This window comes from Heterodontus francisci, chromosome 2, assembly GCF_036365525.1.
Source record: "Heterodontus francisci isolate sHetFra1 chromosome 2, sHetFra1.hap1, whole genome shotgun sequence".
In the NCBI taxonomy this organism is placed as follows: domain Eukaryota; kingdom Metazoa; phylum Chordata; class Chondrichthyes; order Heterodontiformes; family Heterodontidae; genus Heterodontus; species Heterodontus francisci.
In genome coordinates this window covers 207,875,492-207,900,857 of record NC_090372.1, presented here as the reverse complement: position 1 = coordinate 207,900,857, position 25,366 = coordinate 207,875,492, and the positions used below count along the sequence as shown (strand labels likewise).

General features: G+C 43.1%; 1 protein-coding gene across 1 annotated transcript in view; it reads left to right on the top strand.

The window, feature by feature from the left end:
* Window positions 1-25,366, top strand: part of obscnb (obscurin, cytoskeletal calmodulin and titin-interacting RhoGEF b) — an 868,128-nt gene that overhangs the window by 19,221 nt on the left and 823,541 nt on the right. The window contains exon 8 of the mRNA XM_068053434.1: window positions 1,897-2,157. Coding sequence (XP_067909535.1) covers window positions 1,897-2,157 — 261 coding nt within the window. The remainder of the gene's footprint in view (window positions 1-1,896; window positions 2,158-25,366) is intronic.

Here is a 25,366-nt window from a genome sequence, read left to right as displayed (position 1 = left end):
AAATTACTGACCAAATACTTTCAACTCTTTTGAAGTAATAGATCCATTATTTATGTAATTATGGCCAAAGAATTAAGTTCATAAATCTGTTATAGAGTATGGGAGTTCTTACCTGTAACTTCTCAGAATAATAGGGTTCACAGCATTACAGATAGACATTCACAGATTTATTAAGCACATAATTATTGACAATATTTAAACATACACCTAAGAGTAGCATTTAGGGTAAAACCTTGCGAGTTCACTGGAGAATCCAATCAATATCAATAACTTTAGTTTTACAACTCCCTGACTTTGTTATAGTTTTTACCCTGATTGATCTGTTGATCAAATTATTAAGCTAAAGACAGTTACAGAAATTCATGAACTGTCAAAGGCCTTCTAACAAATCACAAGGGTGTTACTTTCTTATCACCCTAGGCTGTATCCCGTTGACAGGTGTCGCCTTTGTAAGGTTGTTTTTGTATGTAGCCTTTTATAATTCTTCTATAATTAGGTGTTGTGCTTCATGCATTAATTGGAATTATCACTTCTTAACTTGATCGTTAAAATATTTAGAGGGTTATTTTGTTGAAAATAAATGCTAAATGAGTGTTGTGCTGATAAGACTTGCCTGTTTGAAACGGGTTTTAGCATGCGCATTTGGTCATAATTGCTGATTATCCTAATTTGAACTTGGAAGTTTTTTGACGTCTAATTGGCACTCATGTGTTGACTAGAAGCAATTTTTGTGGAGCAGTGTATGTGGATACTGCATATAAACTTTCAGCTGAGAGTGGTTCTCTGGGTGACACACAAGTTAGGTTTCAGGGTGACTCAGGAACCAAGTGAGAGGGCACACAGCACATGCGAAAGGGGCACTGGGGGTCTTGGTGGAGGAGGTCCAGAGGAGGAGGGTGTCCTGAAACCGCAGGGAGAATGGAGTCCACCTCACCATCCTATTCCTCTCTCCTGCAGCAGCCGGTGCTGCTGTGCCTGACTCTGTGTCCTCCCATTCCTCCTGTAGTCCAAGGGGGTCCCTAGCAAGATGCTCGTGACCAAGCACTTCCTTTCTCCTTTCAGGAGATGAATTGATGACTCCTTTCAGGTAGAGTGGCAAAACACTTACTTATTTTAGGTCAGGTACTTGGAGAATTTTAGGAATAATGTGATTAGAGTGTTGGTGATGTCTTGACAAGCGTCCCAGAAAGTCTCCCGATGAGTTTCAAAGGTCCTCCTCAAACCTCCAACAGCAAGTGAACAGTGAAAGGTGATACGCATTTATGTAACACTTGAAACCCTCGGAAATGACTTGTTCCGTCCCAGTCAACTGATTGCTGTTAAGCAACGACATTGGGTCAAGGGCTGTTTTCTTTTCCAGTGGTGATTATCAAGTTGTTCCAGTTAAGCATATGATATAATTTCTTGTGGCTGATGGGAAGTTGGGATGTAAATTTTTATATTCTATATAATGGCTAGGAAATTCCTTGGACCTTCTCCTGCTCTACTGCTATGTCTTTGCTTGAAATTGGAGTGGAAATCCTATTTATGCATGTAAATGTTGTTTCTGCCACATTTCAGGCGGTTACGGCAGCAGAGCGCGAGCAGCTCCAAGGAAGTTACCACCTATAGAATGTTAATTATGTAGCAAGAAGAATATAATATTAGGAGACATTAAAAAAGTGCATTTTTTAGTATAAAGAAAATAAAAGAGCAAGTTTTATTTACTATCCTGCGGAAAGAAAGAACCTGCAATTATCCTGAAGGCATAGACTAATGACTTCATTTTCAAGAAATCTGAGTGACCTCCTTGTAGACTGCATCAGCTTTGGTCAGGTGCAGGAAGATGTTGCAGCTTATAGTCACAGGTAAACTATGTTTACATTTTTTCTTTTCTCTTCCATTTTTTTCTTACAGGTAACATTGTTAAGAAACTCCCAAGGAAAACTGCAGTACCAGAAAATGACACTGCCATTTTCTGTGTGGAATTGGACAGTGGCTGTAAGAATATCAGGTGGACAAAGAATGGAAAAGAGTTAGAACCAAATGATAGAACATTCATCGCTGTTTCTGGCAAGCGGCACACTCTTACTATTCGTGAATGCAGGTGGGAAGACATTGGAGAAATAGCTCTTTTGGCAGATGACTCTAGAACATCAACTCAATTCACACTAACATGTGAGTTTTAAGACTGATAGTTATTTTCATTTTCTTTTTCTTGTTCCGTCAGAAATGTTTTGTCTCTGCAGTCTCTTTATGCTACAGGTTTTGAACTTCTCAGCAACAATAGAAAAATGTGGTCAAATTGCAGGTGTTAGTCATATTGTGGATAATATCATTTTAGGTTCACGGGATACAGTGATAGAAAGGGCAAGGTGAAAAGACACCTTGGTTCCAGAACAAAATATTCATTACTGTGCAATCTAAAAGCAATTGGAACGCAGACTCCCATAACAGGTAATTAGATGTCAATTTAGCTTTCCCAAGTCATCAGCATAATTCTTTAATAGAAACAGAAAGTGCTGGAAGTACTCAACAGGTCAGGCAGCATCTGTTGAGTGAGAAGCAGAGTTAACATTCCAGGATTGTGACCTTTCATCAGAACCATCCTGATGAAAAGTCACAGACCTGAAATGTTAACTTTTCTTCTCTCTCCACAGATGCTGCCTGACCTGCAGAGTATTTCCAGCACTTTCTGTTTTTATTTCAGATTTCCATTATCTGCAGTATTTTGCTTTTATTTTAGCATAATTCTTTCCTTTTTTGCTTCTTTTATCATTTGTAATGGCAACACACTATGTGCCATTCTCTGCTTAATTGTTGGCAGGTGACCTATCCCAAGGTCTGTAACTTTCCAGTTAGAGATGAAAAGCAGGCTAATTCAGGTAATGTTTTTCCTCCTTATGAGGAACACTAACCTGGAACTCATGCCAAATCATGGATGTCAATCTGTGGTCCACTGTAAATAGGTAGAAGGACTTTGTTTTTTCAACATTATTTCCTTAAATGATTATTTGTCTATTCTTCTATTTAAAACTCGGCAAGTTATCATGAATTTTAAACAACAATTGACTTATTATAAAGCATAATTCTAAATTATGGTGCCATATCAATCGAATAACAGTGGTCAATTTCGGACAGCTTCACTTGGTTCCACAATGGTTCAGTGAGTAGCTGAGATATACAGACCAGTAAGGTCTCAGTTTTGAACCTTAGCATTACAATTGGCAATCCTAAGGTTAGGGAGGGAAAATTGGCCAGGTTCCTCGTTCTATTTATGGATGACCGTGACTCTTATTAAAAGTGAGCTTAAACTTGAGTGACGACAAGATCAGGATTGGGTGTGGTATTCCATTATGCCTGAGAAGGCAATTGCTACTTGATGGTTCGGTGCCTGCATAGATAATGAACACTTGAGTAAAGTACTAGAGCGTGTCTGGTGCATAGAGAACTATATCTCAATAAATAGTTATTGCTGCAGATATTTGGCCGTGTAGCCTCCTAAGCCTCCAAGATGTCAGCAGGAAGCACATGCTTACGACGAGTTGGAAGTGCGCTATACACCAAATTGATGTTGTGAAAAAAAAAATCAGTGCTTAGGGTTTGTACCAGATATAGATGTTAGTCCATTTGCATCTGCGATAAGAGACCTAACGCCTGTTTAAAGCCCCCTCTGCAATATAGGTATGGCCTGATGCAACTGTCGCAGATGCATTCAGGAATAACAGGTCTATAGGCGTAGCAACCAATAAGGGAAGATTTTAAAATATACTTACCAGAACTTGGAGCCGGCAGGAGCATGAGTTCAAAGCACTTGGGTCACATTGATCCTAACCTCTGGTCCCTCCATCCCCATCCTGGACTCTGTCTTATCAGATTACCGTCGACCACTACCCTGCATCTTTAAAAAAACACTCCCCTCTGAACCTGACTGGTCACCAATTCCCGATCACTACCCTTTGCATTCACCATCTCCCATCCTGATCGCACCCTCCCCCCACCCCTTTCGCTGTAAACATTGACCTGATAACCCTTTGTGATTTTGCAGTAGCCTGATCTTCCTCTCCTCTTTGCCATGCGAACTGCATGTGTATTGCGATGGATAGACAATTGGTTGGCAGACAGGAAACAAAGAGTAGGGATAAATGGGTCTTTTTCCGAATGGCAGACAGTGACTAGTGGGGTACTGCAGGGATTGGTGCTAGGACGCCAGCTATTCACAATATACATTAATGATTTAGATGAGGGAACTAAATGTAATATCTCCACGTTTGCAGATGACACAAAACTGGGTGGGAGGGTGAGTTGTGAAGAGGATGCAGAGAGGCTTCAGGGTGATTTGGACAAGTTGAGTGAGTGGGCTAATGCATGGCAGATGCAGTATAATGTGGATAAATGTGAGGTTATCCACTTTGGTAGCAAAAACAGGAAGGCAGATTATTATCTGAACGGCTATAAACTGAGAGAGGGGAATATGCAATGAGACCTGGGTGTTCTCGTACACCAGTCGCTGAAGGTAAGCATGCAGGTGCAACAGGCGGTAAAAAAGGCAAATGGTATGTTGGCCTTCATAGCAAGAGGATTCGAGAACAGGAGCAGGGATGTCTTGCTGCAATTTTACAGGGCCTTGGTTAGTCCACACCTGGAATATTGTGTGCAGTTTTGCTCTCCTTATCTGAGGAAGGATGTTCTTGCTATAGAGGGAGTGCAGCGAAGGTTTACCAGACTGATTCCTGGGATGGCGGGACTGACGTATGAGAAGAGATTAGGATTATATTTGCTGGAGTTCAGAAGAGTGAGGGGGGATCTCATAGAAACCTGTAAAATTCTAACAGGACTTGACAGGATAGATGCAGGAAGGATGTTCCCGATGATGGGGGAGTCCAGAACCAGAGGTCATAGTCTAAGGATGCGGGGTAAACCTTTCAGGACTGAGATGAGGAGAAATGTCTTCACCCAGAGAGTGGTGAACCTGTGGAATTCGCTACCACAGAAAGCAGTTGAGGCCAAAACATTGTATGTTTTCAAGAAGGAGTTAGATATAGCTCTTGGGTTTAAAGGGATCAAAGGATCAACGAAAGCCGGAACAGGTTACTGAGTTGGATGAACAGCCATGATCATAATTTTTGGCGGAGCAGGCTCGAAGGGCCGAATGGCCTACTCCTGCTCCTATTTTCTATGTTCCTATTTTCTATGTTTCTGTGAGGCCTGTGGCCGAATATCCCGTGCGGCCTGAGCCAAACCTTTCAGGCCTAGGGATTGATCCGTGTGCTGAATTTAATGGGCCCCCCGGAGACGGGTTAGGAGGTGAAGGGCCCACAGAATTGAGGCAGGGGGCGGAAGGCCCGTTGCCTTCCCGTTGCACCAGAATTTAATGGGGGCGGGATAGGCTGTAGATGGCCTTCCTGCCCAGAGGCTAGTTGAGGTCCTTCAGCGGCTTATTATCAGCCACTTAAGGGCCACTTCCTGCCGCTGCCGGAATTATGCCAGTGGTGGGGGGTTGGGGGAGAGCCTCTGCCACAGGGGGAGTTCGCCCAGTAAAATGAGGTGACCTCTCTGCAAGCTTGGGGGGTTGGGGGGTGTGGAGCCCTCCTCCATAGACAATTTGTGGCCCATGGAGGGCCCCCCGCTGGCAAACAACCCACCTCTCTGAACCCCTCTCTCCCTGCTCTCAACACCCACCCTGTTTCCAACCCCCCCCTCTCCCCGCAATCACCAGGGCCTGCTGGTCTGGCCCCAGCGACTCCGCTTCACTTACCTTTGGTCTGGGTCTCCATCGCTAGGCCTGGTTCCAAAGCCTTTTGTAGTACTGGCAGTGGCCACTGCTCCAGGTGGCATTGCTGATATTACTGAGCTGCCGGTCCTCTGGTGGGATTCTTGTCTTTAAAGTGACGGGAATTTTGGCACCGGGCTGTTAATTGCCTGGTTGCTGTAGAAGCACGCCATGGCGGGGGTGAGGGTTGGTGTGGTGGGGAATGGGGCTTCAAATGACCGAGGCAGGATTCTCACCGCCTTTCCTGCCCGGCGCGGGGAGGCCCACCGGCACATCTAAATTCAGCGCTCCATGTGCACTTGAATTTCTAGATCATTGTTCACTGTTGCAACCAGGTGAGCAGGGGTGTAGGGCTCTCCTAACAGCCTTTTCCTGGTTTGGCCATAACAGGGTTTAATTTTTAAAACACCGTGTTTTAGCGTCCCTCTCAGTGAGTTCTTGCTCACTGCTCTCTAATTGTAATGGCAAAGAAATCAACCAGACAGGTTTTCTCAGATTTAAACAAGAAAGGTGTACGTTTATTAACCTTAAAACTCTAATTCAGTTAAAACTACTAAAAATATGTGACGCAACCAAGCTAGTGTGCATATGCGATAAACACACACAAATAGAGACAGAGGAGGAGAAAAAGTTTGAAGTAATAGCTGGAGTTTAGTTACTGGCTTTGGGTTTGATGTAAAGTTTTTGGTTGAAGTTAAGTCTTGCAGTTTGTGTTGGGGCCCAGTGCACACCTTCAAACTTGTTTCGCTGGTCTTTTGTCTTGAGGCTTGAGTTACTTCCGTGGGTCCCTGGAAATTTGCGTGAGAGAGAGAGAAAGAGAGAGAGGCCTTGCTTCTCTTTGGGTTCCTTTCTGTGTGGCACAGAACCTACAGGTTGGCCAGCAGGTTAGTCATGTGACTAACTCCTTATTTGGAACAACCTGTCCTGCGAGGTTTGTGGATTTCCCATGCTTACTGGACACTCTCAGTGGGGCCGGGGGTGGAGGGGTGGGGTGGAATGCTGGCTCTTACACATTCAGTGTCTCTTGATCAAAATCCATCTGGCTAATTGAATCAGGGAGGCACGCCCATTGTCTTCTTCAGGCAACTGTCTTTTAGAATGCAAATGTGCACCACTGTTGTGGTCTTTTTAAAAAAGCTTTTTCAAGTCCAGTAACAGTTCAAAAATAATGTTCCATATGACAAAATTAATATGTCTCATTTTGGCAGGTGTGGTTTTTATCATATCAGGATAATAGGGAAGAGGAGAAGTTAGACAACGATAGCAACTAAATAAAAAGTAAACAATTTTTTAAAGATTGTGCTGCTAATTTAGTTTTGGATCCTTAGTGAAACATCTTACAGAGAGACTGGTTATGTAGAAGTTTCTTTTGCGAAATTTACTGTTTGCTTTGATGTTAACTATTGTAGAAAGAAGAAATGGCACCTTGTGTCAGATTTAATTGATTACACTTATTGAAATCTCATTGAATTAGTGGAAAATATGTTTTCATTCTTGGGATGTGGGAGTCATTGCCAAGAAATGCAGGGGAGAAAAGGACAGAAAGTGTGTGAGAGGTGTATGGAGTGTCATGTACATATTAAATTTAAAGACAAAAGGGCATAAAAAAAGGAAGTGTGGGAGGCATACAAAGAACAAGGCATACAAAAGGAAGACAGATGGGGAAATTTGTACAAAAGGAAAAGGCTTAGAAATAATAAGTGTTACAAAAAAATTGAGAACCATTGTAATTTACAGCCGAGAAAATTTGTTAGATTGTTCCTGTCCTGGCTCTTGGCTGGATCAATTGAAAAGTAATCACACTATTCTGCTCTTTGCCTATAGATTGTTCCTTAAGAGATACAGTGAGTATGAGTAATTTGAGACATGTCACGGTAAATGTAATATGCTTGGGAGAAACAGGTGACTTTGGACCTATGGTTGCCAACGCTCTCCACCACTGGGGTTTTCCTTGCATTTTGACTGGGTCAATACTATTTGATAGATTGATTGCTATGATAAGCCAACTTCATTGTTAGTAGTTGGCAGGAAAAAAGACAGAGGCGCAAGGGGAGAGCCAACTGTGCAACAGCCCCAACAAACAAATTTCTCTGCAGCACCTGTGGAAGAGCCTGTCACTCCAGAATTGGCCTTTATAGCCACTCCAGGCGCTGCTTCACAAACCACTGACCACCTCCAGGCGCGTATCCATTGTCTCTCGAGATAAGGAGGCCCAAAAGAAAGAAAGAATTGTTATTGTATCATGCAATTAGCAGGATGGTAGAAGGTGAACTGGATGGACATTACTCTTTTTTTGTCCAGCAATTTTTTGTCTAGCAGTTCAGTTCCTATGTTCTGCCTCAACTGCTCCCTCTGGCAAAATATTCCATACTCTAATAACTCTGCATAAGGACATTTCTCCGAATCTTTGTCTTCATTCTCTTAGTTTTAAATTGAAGCCCTGTTGTCACTGACCTGTTCCCTAACCAGAGGAATTAGCTTTCCATACTCATCCTATCAAAACCCTTTCTACATCAAAAACTTCTATTATGTGATGTCTGAGCCTTTTCTGCTACAGAGGAAATAGTCCCAGTAACTCAGCTGTCTTCTTAGAACTATATGACAGGGATTTGGGTTGAAATTCCAATCTCGTGGACAAATGGGGGTCCTGACCCTGCACTGTGTGGGAAACAGTCACCCGGCAGTGATTTTTCCTAAATTGTCCAAATAGTGGCATCCAATTAAAGATGGCAGGAGGGCTTTCAAAGCTGGAGGGCCAATTGGAGACCCTCCAGCTCGGGATGAGCAGCAGCCTGCCATTTCAGGTAAGAGGTGCCCTCAAACTTTCAAATTAAAAATGGCCGCAACAGTTGGACCACCATTGTGGAGGGGAACCCCCTCCACAGAGTGGCCTGTGGCTGTAGCTGTGACCAGACAGGCGGGGAGGGCCTCAAAGTCTGCCTGAAGTGCTGGCTCCTCAGTCTGCCACTGCGAGGCCACTGTTATATGTTTGTTCGGTACACTGCCACCTTAGTAAGTCTAGCTAGAGAGATTCTTAGTCTATAATAGTTAAACATTAATCTTTATTACTTTTTAACTATTTACACTCCACACTAGCATGTGTGACTCCTCCAAAAGCCACACTGTATCTATTCTCGAGTCTCTCTCACATGTGATCTCTTACATCATCATGGTAGGAGGCATTCTTTACGCTCTCTCTAGATTAAGCCTTTCAAACCCTTATACTGCATCTCTTCCCCTCCCCCCCAAGTCTTTATCCAAATATATATTTACATACATTCACTTTTTAAAATTTAGATAATACCCCATCTCCCCCCAAGTCTCTGACTTGATTGATTCAATCTTTCAGAAGCCTTCATAGCTCTCCCTGATCTTGTTGTCATCAGATGTGGAAGATTGATAGTCTTTCTCTGATCTCTCATGTCTTGACTTGGACGGCCTTCCTTGAGGTTTGTACTATTTTGTGTTTTCTCAATTTCTGGTTCAGCATCTGATCGTCTAAATATGACCGATTGATGTCTTTGCTGTAAAGGAATGATATTCCTTCTATTTTTTCTTCTAGTACCTTCTGGAGTTCTTAGTAAATAAGATCGCTGTTGATTCTTCTTTCTTGAGAATTACTCCTCTGTTTTAGTCTCGTACCCATACCTTTTGCCCTTCTAACAACTTTGGCAGGTTTCTGGTATGGTATTTCCTGTTATAATTATGGGCTTGTTTCTTTTGATAAGACTTTTATTTGTCTTGTACTCTCTGATAATCCTTGCTTCGTAACCCTGGAAGTAATTTCTTGGGTAGAATTGGAAGTTGCGTTCAGAGTTTTCTTCCCATTAAGTGGATGGTGCTAATCTGCAAAATAATGGAGTAGTTCCGAAATGCTGATTGGAAATCTTGATTTTTCTTCAACATTGATATAATAATTTTGACTACTTGTTCAGTTTCTCCATTAGATTGTGGATACCTAGGGGAGCTTGTTAGATGAACAAATCCACATTTTTACGCAAAGTACGTGAAGTAATCGTTTGCAAATTGTGGTACATTATCAGATACTATGTGATCAGGTATACCATGTGTTGGGAAAACTTCTTGTAAAACTCTGATGGCTGCTTCAGTTGTTGTTCGTTTACATCTTGCTAAGTAATCAACTATAAACATATAGGATCTTCCATCAAAGAAGAATAGATCCATTGCCAACCGTTCTCAATGTCTAGTTGGGAATTGGGTCAAAATTAGAGGTTCTCTCTGATCCTGTTTGTGAACAGCACATCACAATTCGAAATCAGTTCTTCGATATCCTTGGTCACCACACGGACGCGTGAGCCTGTGCTATATGTTTAGTTATGCCCATATGACCCTGGTATATTTTTTACAGGATATCTACTTGGAGTGCCTCTGGAATCACCAGTCTCTCGTCATATACCAATAAATCATTCACTATGGTAAAGGGTCTTCTGTGTTCGAAGTAGATTTTCATCCTCTTACCCTTGCTGTGGCCAATCTTGCTTGCAATATTGGCGGACATAGCTGCATTCGCCATCTTGCCTCTGTGCCTGAAGACTTTGTTGGACTTGCTTTTTCCTGAGCTCTCGGTCCATGTAGAACTCCTGCACGAACTTGCTGCATTTCTCTTTCACGCTCGGGTAGTCTTTGGGTGGCATGACGGGCTGTTCTGTGTTGTGCGGGTTCTCTGGCAGAGTCCGGACTCTCCGCAGTGCTCAGGTCGGGGTGGGAGCTCGCCTCTGTCCTGGCTCAGTCTCCCTAGACCAGTGAACAATTTTGGGAATTCCTGTTGAAAATGACTCCTGGATTCTTGTTGTTCAACTTCTTCTACTTTATAAGATGAAGGTCAATGCAAGCTCTTCTACGTAAGAGTGAGAGCTCTTGATTTCTTAGGACATACAGTGTTTCTAATATCTGCTTTCCCCTGTACCGAAGTGTTGCCCTTTACTTCAAATTCAGACCCACTTGGGCCGTGTGTTACAACCGAGGCAGGAGGAGTGCACTGTTTATTCTAGTAATTTGGAGAGCGAAGGGGGGCATGAAAAATCACTGGCAGACAAGATAAAGGAAAATCTCAAGACATTTTATAAGTATGTTGGGGCAAGAGGGTAACCAGGGAAAAAGTGGGGCCCATTAGGGATCTAAGAGGCAATCTGTGTGTGGAGCCGGAGGATTTGAACAATTACTTTTCATCTGTGTTCACTATGGAGAGGGATGATGTAGGTGTAGTGATCAGGGAGGGGGATTGTGATATACTTGATCAAATTAACATTGAAAAGGAGGATTAGCTGTATTAATGGAGTTAAAGGTGGATAAATCCCCAGGCCTAGATGAGATGTATCCCAGGCTCCTATGTGAGGCAAGGGAGGCGATAGCAGGGGCTCTGACACAAATTTTCAGATCCTGTCTGGCCACAGGAGAGGTGCCAGAGGACTGGATGACAGCGAATGTGGTGCCATTATTCAAGAAGGGTAGCCGGGATAAGGGTAGCCTGTGAGTCTAACGTCAGTGGTAGGGAAATTATTGGAAAAAGTTCTGAGAGACAGGATTAATCTCCACTTGGAGAGGCAGGAATTGATCAGGGATAGTCAGCATGGCTTTGTCAGGAGGTGATCGTGTCTAACAAATTTGATTGAATTTTTCAAGGAGGTGACTAGAGGTGTAGATGAGGGTAAAGCAGTTGATGTCGCCTACATGGACGTCAGTAAGGCTTTTGATAAGGTCCTGCTTGGGAGATTGGTTAAGAAAGTAAGAGCCCATGGGATCCAGGATAATTTGGCAAATTGGATTCAAATTGGCTTAGTGGCGGGAGGCAGAGGGTGATGGTAGAGGGTTGTTTTTGCAAATGGAGGCCTGTGACCGTTGGGGTACCGCAGGGATCGGTGCTGGGACCCTGACTGTTTGTAGTGTACATTAATGATTTAGACGTGAATATAGGAGATATGATCAGTAAGTTCGCAGACGACACAAAAATTGGTGGTGTAGTAAATAGTGAGGAGGAAGGCCTTAGATTACAGGACGATATAGATGGGCTGGTAAAATGAACAGAGCTGTGGCAAATGTAGTTTAATCCTGAGAAGTGTGAGGTGATGCTCTTTGGGAGGATTAACAAGGCAAGAGAATATACAATGGATGGTAGGACCCGAGGGAGTACAGATGGTCAGAGGGACCTTGGGGTGCTTGTGCATAGATCACTGAAGGCAGCAGCAGAGGTAGATAGGGTGGTTAGGAAGGCATATGGGATACTTGCCTTTATTAGCCGAGGCATAGAATATAAGAGCAGGGAGGTTATGATGGAGCTATATAAAACGCTGGTTAGACCACAGCTGGAGTACTGTGCACAGTTCTAGTCACCACACTATAGGAAGGATGTGATTGCAATGGAAAGGGTGCAGAGGAGATTCACCAGGATGTTGCCTGGGCTGGAGCATTTCTGTTATGAAGAGAGACTGGATAGGCTGGGGTTGTTTTCCTTGGAGCAAAGAAGGCTGAGGGGGACCTGATTATGAGGGGCATTGATAGGATTGATAGGAAGAAACTTTTTCCCTTAGGGGAGAGGTCAGCAACTAGGGGGCATAGATTTAAGGTAAGGGGCAGGAGGTTTAGAGGGGAGTTAAGGAAATATTTTTTCACCCAGATGGTGGTTGGAATCTGGAACACACTGCCTGAAGGGGTGGTAAAGGCAGAAACACTCACGACATTCAAGAAGTATTTTCGATGAGCACTCGAAACGGCAGAACATACAAGGCTACGGGCCAACTGCGGGGAAGTGGGATTAGTTTTGGACGGGTGCTTGATGGTCGGTGCAGGCACATTGGGCCGAAGTGCCTGTTTCTGTGCTATAAAACTGTATGACTCTATGACTAGTTGCACTTCTCCATAGGTCACAACATACATTTAAATTTTCCCACCTACCGATACAGTCAATCATATATTCTATTTTTCTCAGAATAAAACGCACCAACCCGGTTTCTTTATAATAAACTGATAATTTTGTTGTTTATTAAACAAAGTTCTAACCAATAATGAAGTAAACCATACTCACAAATTCAAATATTGAAGCCCCATATTTATCCTAGCCCTCACACACACACATACCGGTTAACTGGGAAAAAATAAAAGGGATTTTTGTTTACAGCTGTTACAAAGAAATCAAGGGAATAAAAAAAAACTTAGGCTGAAAAGAAAGTATGGAAAGATGTCCTTTGTTTTGGTTAGGTGTCCCAAATGCATGTTGACGGCTGTGAGTGGGATCTTCCTAGAACAGTTTTTTCCAGGCGATGCTGATGATCAGTTTGGGTAGGCTTTCCAAGAGATGGAGCTACAGAGGCTCCAAATAGGTCTTACAGCAGGAATGCAGCAACAAAGGATTCAGATCCCACACATTTGATGCAAAAGTTCCTTCACACATGCAGGGTTTCTTCAAATACGGGAGGAAATAGGAATCTGACACACTGGAAGTACAGGGCTTCTTTTGAAGAGAGAGAGAGATGAGCTGGTATTCTCTTCTGTCTCAGGCAAAGCACTCACTACATTGAAGAGATTAAGAGAATGGGCAAAACTGTGGCAAATAGATTTCAGTGTCGGCAAATGTGAAGTCATCTACTTTGGACCTTAAAAGGATAGAATAGGGTACTTTCTAGATGGCGAAAAGCTAGAAACAGTGGAGATCCATAGAGACTTGTGGGGGATGCCGGGGTGGGTGGTTTCCAGGTACATGAATCATTAAAATGTCATTAACAGGTACAGAAAATAATCAAAAAGATAATGAAATGCTGGCCTTTATATCTAGAGGACTAGAAGTTATGCTTCAGCTATACAAAGAACTGATTAGACCACGCTTGCGTGAGCAGTTCTGGGCACCATGCCTTAGGAAGGATAGATTGGCCTTGGAGAGAGCGCAGTATGGATTCACCAGAATGATAACTTGAACTCCAAGGGCTAAAATACAAGGAGCGATAACACCAACTAGTGTTGTTTTCCCTGGAATTTAGAAGGTTAAGGGATGATTTGATCGAAGCTTGCAAGATATTTAGGGGAACAGACAAGGCAGTTAGGAAGAAGCTATTTCTGCTGGTTGGGAAGTCTAGGAATAGGAGGCATAGTATTACAAATTAGAGCCAGACCATTCAGCAGTGAAATTAGGCAATACCTTTACATGCATAGGGTGGTAGAAGTTTGGAAATCTCTTCTGCAAACGGCAATTGATGCTAGACCAATTGTTAATTTTAAATCTGAGATTGATACATTTTTGTTAACCAAAGGTATTAAGGGATATGGGCAAAGGCAAGTATATGGAGTTAGGTCACCGATCAGCCATAATCTCATCGAATGGCGAACAGGCTCGAGGGGCTAAATGGTCTATTCCTGTTACTATCGTTCTATGTTCCAATGATATGTAAGAATCTTACAATTTATTTCAGTATTATTTTTGAATGTTTCTATATTGTTGAAAAATCAGTGTTGTCTCTTTTGGTCCATAAATTATGCAGTGTTAAAACAAGTGATATTGGCGGTGTAAATTCAAAGGGCATTTTAACACCAATAATGTTGGGTGGCTCTATCCGATGTTCAAGTCAACAGACTCTTAGGCAGCAAAATTAATTGTTAAGTGAGTACAGCTCAGTACATCTGGAAGCAAAATCTGAAATCTTACACCTATCATTACGCTTGTTAAACCTGCTAATGAGCATGTTACTATTTACAGACAGTCCGTATGTCTTTTTGCTGCTAATAGGTCCCAGTGTAATCAAGACACTTGACTTTGTCAACTACTATAAAAAAGGAGCTACCAAAGGACGTGATCAGAGAACTTGACGGATTAAACATCGTGTGCATACTTGAATTTAGTATCTGTAAGGACCATCTTTCTCTAGTTTGTCTCCGATATGCCCCCATTTTCGCCTAATTTCCTTAGTACCCAAAAATCTATCGACATCTGTCTTGAATATACTCAACAACTGAGCATCCAGCTCTCTGGGGTAGAGAATTCCAAAGATTCAGAACCCTTTGAGTGAGGTAGTTCTTATCTCAGTCCTATACCTTCCTTCAAGGGATAAAAATCCAAAGAGAAAAGTCAGCCAATCGTGGCTAACAAAGGAAGTTAAGGATTGTATAAGATTAAAAGAAAAGGCCTATAACGTTGCCAGAAATAGTAGTAAACCTGAGGATTCGGAAGATTTTAGCAGAGATCAAAGGAGGACCAAGAAACTGATAAAGAAAGGGAGAATAGAATATGAATGTACGCTAGCAAAAACATAAAACGGACTGTAAAAGCTTCCATAGGTATGTAAAAAAGGAAACGTTTAGCTAAGACAAATGTGGGTCCATTACAGGCAGAGTCAGGAGAATTTATAATGGGGTATAGAGAAATGGCAGAGAAGCTAAATGATTACTTTGTGTCTGTCTTCACTGAGGAAGATACAAGAAATCTCCCAGAATTAGAGATCCAAAGGATTATGGAGAATGAGGAATTGAAGGAAATTAGTTTTAGTAAGAAGGTTGTATTGGAGAAATTAATGGGGCTGAAGGTTGATAGTCCCCAGGACCTGATATTCTATATCCCAGAGTGTTGAAAGAGGTAGCTATGGAGATAGTGGATGCATTGGTGATCATCTTCAAAATTCTATAGATTCTGAAACGGTTCCTACAGATTGAAAGTTAGCAAATGTCATCACACTATTTAAGAAGGGAGGGAGAGAGAAAACAGGGAACTACAGACCTGTAAGGTTACATCATAGAACATAGAACAGTACAGCACAGTACAGGCCCTTCGGCCCATGATGTTGTGCCGAACCTTTAACCTACTATAAGATCAAACTAACTACCTACCCTTCATTCTACTATCATCCATGTACCTATCCAAGAGTCGCTTAAATGCCACTAATGTATCTGCTTCTACTACCACCGCTGGCAGCGCATTCCACGCACCCACCACTCTCTGTGTAAAGAACCTACCTCTGACATCTCCCTGAAACCTTCCTCCAATCACCTTAAAATTATGCCCCCTGGTGATAGCCCTTTCCACCCTGGGAAAAAGTCTCTGGCTATCCACTCTATCTATGCCTCTCATCATCTTGTACCCCTCTATCAAGTCACCTCTCATCCTTCTTCGCTCGAATGAGAAAAGCCCTAGCTCCCTCAATCTTTCTTCATAAGACATGCCCTCCAGTCCAGGCAGCATCCTGGTAAATCTCCTCTGCACCCTCTCTAAAGCTTCCACATCCTTCCCATAATGAGGCGACCAGAACTGAACACAATATTCCAAGTGTGGTCGAACCAGGGCCTTATAGAGCTGCAGCATAACCTCGCGGCTCTTAAACACAATCCCCCTGTTAATGAAAGCCAACACACCATACGCCTTCTTAACAACCCTATCAACTTGGGTGGCAACTTTGAGCGATCTATGGACATGGACCCCAAGATCCCTCTGTTCCTCCACACTACCAAGAATCCTGTCTTTAAGCCTGTATTCTGCATTCAAATTCGACCTTCTAAAATGAATCACTTCACACTTTTCCAGGTTGAACTCCATCTGCCACTTCTCAGCCCAGCTCTGCATCCTGTCAATGTCCCGTTGCAACCTACAACAGCCTTCCACACTATCCACAACTCCAGCAACCTTCGTGTCATCGGCAGACTTGCTAACCCAGCCTTCCACTTCCTCATCCAAGTCATTTATAAAAATCACAAAGAGCAGAGGTCCCAGAACAGATCCTTGTGGAACACCACTGGTCACCGAGCTCCATGTTGAATACTTTCCATCTACTACCACTCTCTGACTTTTATGGGCCAGCCAATTTTGTATCCAGACAGACAACTTTTCCTGAATCCCATGCCTCCTTACTTTCTGAATGAGCCTACCATGGGGAACCTTATCAAATGCTTTGCTAAAATCCATATACACCACATCCACTGCTCTTCTTTCATCAATGTGTTTTGTCACATCTTCAAAGAATTCAATAAGGCTATGACATCAGTCATAGGGCAAATGCTAGAATCTATTCTAAAGGATGTGATAAGTGAACACTTGGATAATAATGATCTGATTGGGCATAGTCAACATGGACTTATGAATGGGAAATCATAAATCAGTATTTTGCTTCAGTTTTCATGGTGGAGGGCACTAGTACCATCCCAAAAGTACCAGGTAATGCAGCCATCATAGAAAGGGAGGAACTTAGAACAATCATCATTACTAGGGAAAAAGTACTGAGCAAACTATTGAGGTTGAAGACAGACAAGTCCCCAGGGCCTGATGGCCTACATTCTAGGGTCTTAAAGGAAGTGGCAGTGGAGATAGTGGATCCATTGGTTATAATATTCCAAAATTCTCTGGATACGGGAAAGGTTCCAGTGGATTGGAAAAAAGCTAATGTAACGCCCTTATTCAAAAAGGGAGGGAGGCAGAAAGTAGGAAACTACAGACCAGTTAGTTTAACATCTGTCGTTGGGAAATTGTTAGAATCCATTATTAAGGAAATAGTAACAGGACATTTAGAAAGTCAAAACCCAATCCATCAAAGTCAGCATGGTCTTATGAAGGGTAAATCATGTTTGACTAATTTACTAGAGTTCTTCGAAGCTGTAACAAGCAAAGTGGATAATGGGGATCCTGTAGATGTAGTATATCTGGACTTCCATAAGGCATTTGATAAGGTGCCGCAAAAAAAGTGAATACACAAGGTAAGTTCACATGGGGTTAGGGGAAATTTATTAGCTTGGATGGAGGATTAGCTAACCAGCAGAAAACAGAGAGTCGGGATAAATGGGTCTTTTTCTGGTTGGCAAGATGTAACTAGTGGTGTGCCACAGGGTTCGGTCTTCGGGCCCCGACTATTTACAATCTCTATAAATGACTTGGATGCAGGGATAGAAGGTACTATAGCCAAATTTGCAGATGACATCAAAATAGGTGGGACAGTAAGTTGCAATAAAGAAATAAGAAATCTACAAATGGATATGGATGGAGTAGATAAATGGGCCAAAATTTGGCAGATGGATTTTAACGTGGTTAAGTGTGAGGTTATCCATTTTGGTTGGAAGAATAGAAAGGCAAATTATTATCTAAATGGAGAGAAACTTCAGAGTGCTTCAGTGCAGAGGGATCTGGGAGTCCTCGTGCACGAATCGCAGAAAACTAGTTTGCAGGCACAGCAGGTGATAAGGAAGGCAAATGGAATTTTGGCATTTATTGCTAAAAGAATAGAGTATAAAAGTAGGGAAATGTTGCTGCAACTGTACAAGGCATTGGTGAGACCGCACCTGGAGTATTGCGTACAGTTTTGGTCCCCTTGAGAAAGGATGTAGTTGCATTGGAGGCAGTTCAGAGGAGGTTCACGAGATTGGTTCCAGAGATGGGGGGGCTTTTCTTATGACGAGAGATTGAGCAGTTTAGGCCTTTACTCATTGGAGTTCAGAAGAATGAGAGGAGATCTAGTTGAGGTATATAAGATGATTAAGGGGATTGACAAAGTAGACATAGAGAGGACGTTTCCTCTTGTGGGGCAATCTAGAACGAGAAGTCATAGTTTTAGGATAAGGGGTAGCAGATTTAAAACGGAGATGAGGAGAAATTACTTCTCTCAAAACATTGTGAATCTGTGGAATTCACTACCCCAGAGTGCGGTGGATGCCGGGATATTGGGTAAATTTATGGAGGAGACAGACATATTTTAATTAGAAATAGGTTGAAGGGTTATGGAGAATGGGCTGGAAAGTGGAGTTGAGGCAGAGATGAGATCAGCCATCATGGTATTGAATGGCGGAGCAGGCTCGAGGGGCTGAATTGCCTACTCCTGCTCCTAGTTCTTATGTTTGATGAACCTGTTGGAGCTTTTTGAGGATGTTACTAACAGAATTGATAAAGAGAAGTTGGTGTACGTAATATACTTGGATTTTCAGAAGAATTTTGATAAAGTCCCCCACAGGAGATTGGTTAGCAAAATTAAAGCACATGGGATAGGAAGTAATATCGTGGCATGGATTAAGGATTATTCAACAGTCAGAAAACAGAGAATAGGAATAAACGGGTCATTCTCGCATTGGCAGGCTGTGACTGGGGCCCTGATTGAGGTATACAAAATTATGAGGGGCATTGATAGGATAGCTAGGAAGAAACTTCTTCCCTTCGTGGAGAGGTCAATAACTAGGGGGCATAGATTTAAGGTACGGGGCAGGAGGTTTAGAGGGGAGTTGGGGAAAATTTATTTCGCCCAGAGGGTGGTTGGAATCCGGTACACACTGCCTGAAGGGGTGGTAGAGGCAGGAGCACTCACTATATTTAAGAAGTAGTTAGATGAGCACTTGAAACGCCATAACATACAAGGCTACGGGCCAACTGCGGGGAAGTAGGATTAGTTTTGGATGGGTGATTGATGGTTGGTGCGGGCTCGTTGGGCCGAAGGGCCTGTTTCTGTGCTGTAAAACTCTATGACTAGTGGGGTTCCACGAGGATCAGTACTTGAGCCTCAGCTGTTCACAATTTACATCAATGATTTAGATGTGGGGACCAAATGTCATATTTCCAAGTTCACAGATGACACAAAAATAGGTGGGAATGTGTGTTGTGAGGAAGATGCAATGTGGCTTCACAGGGAATTGGACAGACTTAATGAGCGGGCAAGAACGTGGCAGATGGAATATAATGTGGAAAAATGTGAGGTTATCTATTTTAGTAGGAGGAATAGATGTGCAGATCTCTTAAGTGGTAAGAGATTAGAAAGTGCAGATGTACAAAGGGACCTGGGTGTCCTTGTAAATAAGTCACTGAAAGCTAACATGAAGGTGCATCAAGCAATTAAGAAGGCTATTGGGATGTTAGCCTTTATCGCAAGAGGGTTTGAGTACAGGAGTAGTGAAGTCTTACTTCAGTTGTGTAGAACCTTGGTTAGACGGCACTTTGAGTACTGTGTGCAGTTTTGGTCCCTTTAGCTTAGGAATGATATTATTGCCATAGAGGAAACATACGAATTTGGAGCAGAAGTAGGCCATTCGGCTTTTCTATCTTGCTCCGCCATTCAATAAGATCATGGCTGATCTGTTTGTGTCTTGAATTTCACACTCCCATCTACCCGATAACCTTTAATTCCCTTGCCGAACAAGAACCTACCTAACTCCGCCTTAAAATTATTCAATAACCCTGCCTCCACCACCTTCTGAGGTAGAGAGTTTCAACCCTCTGAGAGAAAAAGATTTCTCCTCACCTCTGTCCTAAAAAGGCTGACCCCTAATTTTAAAATAGTGCCCCCTAGTTCTGGACTCCTCCTCCTCTTTTCCACATCCATCTTGTCAATCCAATTCAGAATCTTATATACTTCAATCAAGTCTCCCCTCACTATTCTAAACTCCAGTGAAATCAAGCCCAGTCTGTCCAACATTTCCTCATAAGACAACCTGTTCATTCTAGCTATCAATCTAGTAAACCTCCTGTGAATTGCCTCCAAAGCATTCACACCCTTCCTTAAATACGGAGACCAAAACTGCACACAGTATTCAAGATGTGGACTCACCGATGCCCTGAATACAATGAATTTTCACCAGACTTTTCCTGGGATGGGGGGTGCTATCCTATACAAACATAGAAAAATAGGAGCAGGAGTAGGCCATGCAATACGATCATGGCCAGTCATCCAAACTCAGTACCCTGTTTCTGCTTTCTCCCCATATCCCTTGATCCCTTTAGCCCTAAGAACTATATCTAACTCTTTCTTGAATATATTTAATGATTTGGCCTCAACTGCTTTCTCTGGTAAAGAATTCCACAGGTTCACCACTCTCTGCGTGAAGAAATCCCTCCTAATCTCAGTCCTAAATGGCTTACCCCTTATCCTTAACTGTGACCCTGGTCCTGGATTCCCCTGCCATCGGGAACATCCTTCCTGCATCTAGTCTGTCCAGTCCTGTTAGAACTTTGTAGGTTTCTATGAGATCCCCTCTCATTCTTCTAAACTCTAGCGAATACATGCTTAATCGACCCAATCTCTGTTCATATGTCAGTCCTGCCATCCCAGAAATCAGTCTGGTGAACCTTTGCTGCACTCACTCCATAGCAAGAACATCCTTCCTCAGATAAGGAGACCAAAACTGCACACAATACTCCAGATGTGGTCTCACCAAGGCCTTGTATAATTGCAGCAAGACATCCTTGCTCCTGTACTTGAATCCTCTCGCTATGAAGGCCAACATACCATTTGCCTTCTTAACTGCCTACTGCACCTGCATGCTTACTTTCAGCGACTGGTGCACACTGCACTTCCCCCTTTCCCAATCTATTGCCATTCAGGTAATCTGCCTTTCTGTTTTTTTCACCAAAATGGATAACCTCACATTTATCCACATTATACTGCATCTGCCATGTATTTGCCCACTCACTCAACCTGTCCAAATCACACTAGAGCTTCTCTGCATCCTCCTCACAGCTCACACTCCCACCCAGCTTTGTGTCGTCTGCAAACTTGGATATATTACATTTAATTCCCTCATCTATGTCATTAATATATATTGTGAATAGCTGGGGTCCTAGCACTGATCCCTGCGGTACCCCACTAGTCATTGCCTGCCACTCGGAAAAAGACCCGTACATTCCTACTCTTTGTTTTCTGTCTGCCAACCAGTTCTCTATCCATGTCAGTACTTTATCCCCAATCCCATGTGCTTTAATTTTGCACGCTAATCTCTTATGTGGGACCTTATCAAAAGCCTTCTGAAAGTCCAAATATACCACATCCACTGGTTCTCCCTTATCTATTCTACTAGTTACATCCTCAAAAGATTCCAGTAGATTTGTCAAGCATGATTTCCCTTTCGTAAATCCATGTTGACTTTGTCCGATCCTGTCATTGTTTTCCAAGTGCTGTGCTATTACGTCTTTTATAATGGACTCTAGCATTTTCCCCACTACTGATGTCGGGTTAACCAGTCTATAATTCCCTGTTTTCTCTCTACCTCTTTTTTTAAATAGTGGGGTTACATTAGCTACCTTCCAATCAGTATGAACTGTTCCAGAGTCTATAGAATTTTGAAAAATGATCATCAATGCATCTACTGATTCTGGGGCCACTTCCTGGGATGTAGATTATCAGGCCCTGGGGATTTATCGACCTTCAATCCCATCAATTTCCCTAACACCATTCCCTACTAATACTGATTTCATACAGTTCCTCCTCTGAAGAGAGATTGGGGAAAGTGAGCCTGTATTGTCCAGAGTTTCGAAGAATGAGAGGTGATTTCATTGAAACCTACAAAATACTTAAATGGATAAACAGGGTAGATGCAGGTAAGATGTTTCCCCTGGTTGGGGAGTCGAGAACCAGGGGATACAATTTCAAAATAAGGGGGAAACCACTTAGGGCTGAGTTGAGGAAAAATTACTCAGGGAGTTGTGAATCTTTGGAATTCTCTACCTCAGAGGGCTGTGGAATCTTAGTCATTGAGTATGTTTAAAGCAGAGATTGACAGATTTCTAAATACCAATGACATAAAGTGATATTGGTATAGTTTGGGAAAAAGGCATTGAAGTGGATGATCAGCCATGATCATATTGAATGGTGGAGCAGGCTCGATGGGCTGAGTGGCCTACTCCTGCTCCTATGTTCTAGATTCCCAGCCAGGGGAAACATTTTCTCAGCATCTATCCCGTCAAGCCCCTTAAGAATTTTCTATTAGATAATCTCTCATTCTTCTAAACTCTAGGAAATAGAGAGCTAATCCATTCAGTCTCTCCACATAAGATAATCCCCTCATCCCAGTCTAGTGAACTTTTGTTGCATTCCCTCTAGGGCAAGTATGTCCTTTCTTAGGTAAGGTGACCAAAACTGCACACACGACTCCAGGTGTGGCCTTAGGGATGCCTGTATAATTGTAGTAAGACTTCTTTACTCTTATAATTCAAAACATTTCATTTGCCTTCCTAATTGCTTGCTGCACCTGCATGTTAACTTTCTGTGATTCAGAGGACACCCAGGTCCCTTTGAATGCAAGCATTTCCCAGTTTCTCACAATTCAAAAAAATATTCTGCTTTTTATCTTTCCTAACAAAATAGATAACTTCACACTTCACCACCAGAGTTCTGATGAAAGGTCACAGATCTGAAACACTAACTCTGTTTCTCTCTCCACAGATGCTGCCACATGTGCTAAGTATTTCCAGCACCAATTCTCAATCCACCCAATCCAATGAGTCCTAATTTTGTGTAATACCCTCTTGTGTGGCACTTTATTGAATGCTTTTTGAAAATCCAAATGCACAAAATCCACTGGTTCCCCCTTATCCATCCCTCTAATTACATCCTCAAAAGACTTAACAGATTTGTGAAACACAATTCCCTTTCATAACTCTGTGTTGACTCTGCTTAATCATCTAATGATTTTCTAAATGCTCTGGTTCCACGTCCCTAATAATAGATTCTGGCATTTTGCCTTTTTTTCATTCCTTCATGGGATGTGGGCATCGCTGGCCAGGCCAGCATTTATTGCCCATCCCTAATTGCCCTTGAGAAGGTGGTGGTGAGCTGCCTTCTTGAACCACTGCAGTCCTTGAGGTGTAGGTACACCATCAGTGCTGTTAGGAAGGGAGTTCCTGGATCTTGACCGAGTGACAGTGAAAGAAGGACGATATCGTTCCAAGTCAGGATGGTGTGAGACTTGGAGGGGAACTTGCAGGTGGTGATGTTCCCATGCATCTGCTGCCCTGTCCTTCTAGGTGGTAGAGGTCGCAGGGTTGGAAGGTGCTGTCGAAGGAGTCTTGGTGCATTGCTGCAGTCCGCCTTGTAGATGATACACACTGCTTCCACTGTGCGTCGGCGGTGAAGGGAGTGAATGTTGAAGGTTATGGATGGGGTGCCAATCAAGCGGGCTGCTTGTCCTGGATGGTGTCGAGCTTCTTGAGTGCTGTTGGAGCTGCACCCATTCAGGCAAGTGGTGAGTGTTCCATCACACTCCTGACTTGTGCCTTGTAGATGGTGGACGGGCATTGGGGAGTCAGGAGGTGAGTTATTTTCCGCAGAATTTCCAGTCTCTGACCTGCTTTTATAGCCACGGTATTTATGTGGCTGGTCCAGTTCAGTTTCTGGTCAATGGTAACCCCCTAGGATATTGATAGTGGTGGAGTCAGCAATGATAATGCCATTGAACATTGAGGGGTGTTGGTTAGATTCCCTCTTGTTTGAGATGGTCATTGCCTGGCACTTGTGTGGCGTGAACTTCACTTGCCACTTACCAGCCCAAGCCTGGATGTTGTCCAGGTCTTGCTGCATCTGGACTTGGGCGACCTCCTATCTGAGGAGTTGCGAATGGTGCTGAACATTGTGCAATCGTCAGCGAACATCCCCACTTCTGACCTTATGATGAAGGGCAGGTCATTGATGAAGCAGCTGAAGATGTTTGGGCCTAGGACATTACCCTGAGGCACTCCTGCAGTGATGTCCTAGGACTGAGATGATTGACCTCCAACAACCACAACCATCTTCCTTTGTGCTTGGTATGAATCTAACCAGTGGCGAGTTTTCCCTCTGATTCCCATTGACTCCAGTTTTGCTAGGGCTCCTTGATGCCATACTCGGTCAAATGCTGCCTTGATGTCAAGCGCAGTCACTCTCACCTCACCTCTGGAGTTCAGCTCTTTTGTCCATGTTTGGACCAAGGCTGTAATGAGGTCAGGAGGTGAGTGGCCCTGGCGGAACCCAAATGGAGCGTCAATGAGCAGGTTATTGCTGAGCAAGTGCTGTTTGATAGTTTTGTTTGGGACCCCTTCCACCACTTTGCCGATGATCAAGAGTAGATTGATGGGGCGGTAATTGGCCAGGTTGGATTTGTCCTACTTTTTGTGTACAGGGCATACTTCGGCAATTTTCCACATTGCCGGGTAGATGACAGTGTTGTAACTGTATTAAAACAGCTTGGCTAGGGACACAGCTATTTATGGAGCACAAGTCTTCAGTACTGTTGCCGAAATGTTGTCAGGTCCCATAGCCTTTGCAGTATCCAGTGCCTTCAGCTGTTACTTGATATTACGTGTAGTGAATCGGTTTGGCTGAAGACTGGCATCTATGATGCTCGGGACGTCAGGAGGAGGCCGGGATGGATCATCCACTCGGCTCTTCTGGCTGAAGATGGATGCAAATGCTTCAGCTTTGTCTTTTGCACTGATGTGCTGAGCTCCCCGATGGTTGAGGATGGGGATATTTGTGGAGCCTCCTCCTCCTGTTCGTTGTTTAATTGTCCACCACCATTCACGACTGGATGTGGCAGGACTGCAGAGCTTAGATTTGATCTGTTGGTTGTGGGATTGCTTCGCCCTGTATATCACATGCTGCTTCAGCTGTTTGGCATGCATGTAGTCTGTGTTGTAGCTTCACCAGGCTGACATCTCATTTTTCTGTGTGCCTGGTGCTGCTCTTGGCATGCATCCTGTACTCTTCATTGAACCACGGTTGGTCCCCCGGCTTGATGGTAATGGTAGAGTGGGGGATATGCTAGACCATGACGTTACAGATTGTGATTGAATAAAATTCTGCTGATGCTGATGCCCTCATGGATGCCCAGTTTTGAATTGCTAGATCTGTTTGAAATCCATTCCATTTAACATGGTGGTAGTGCCACACAACAGGATGGTGGGTA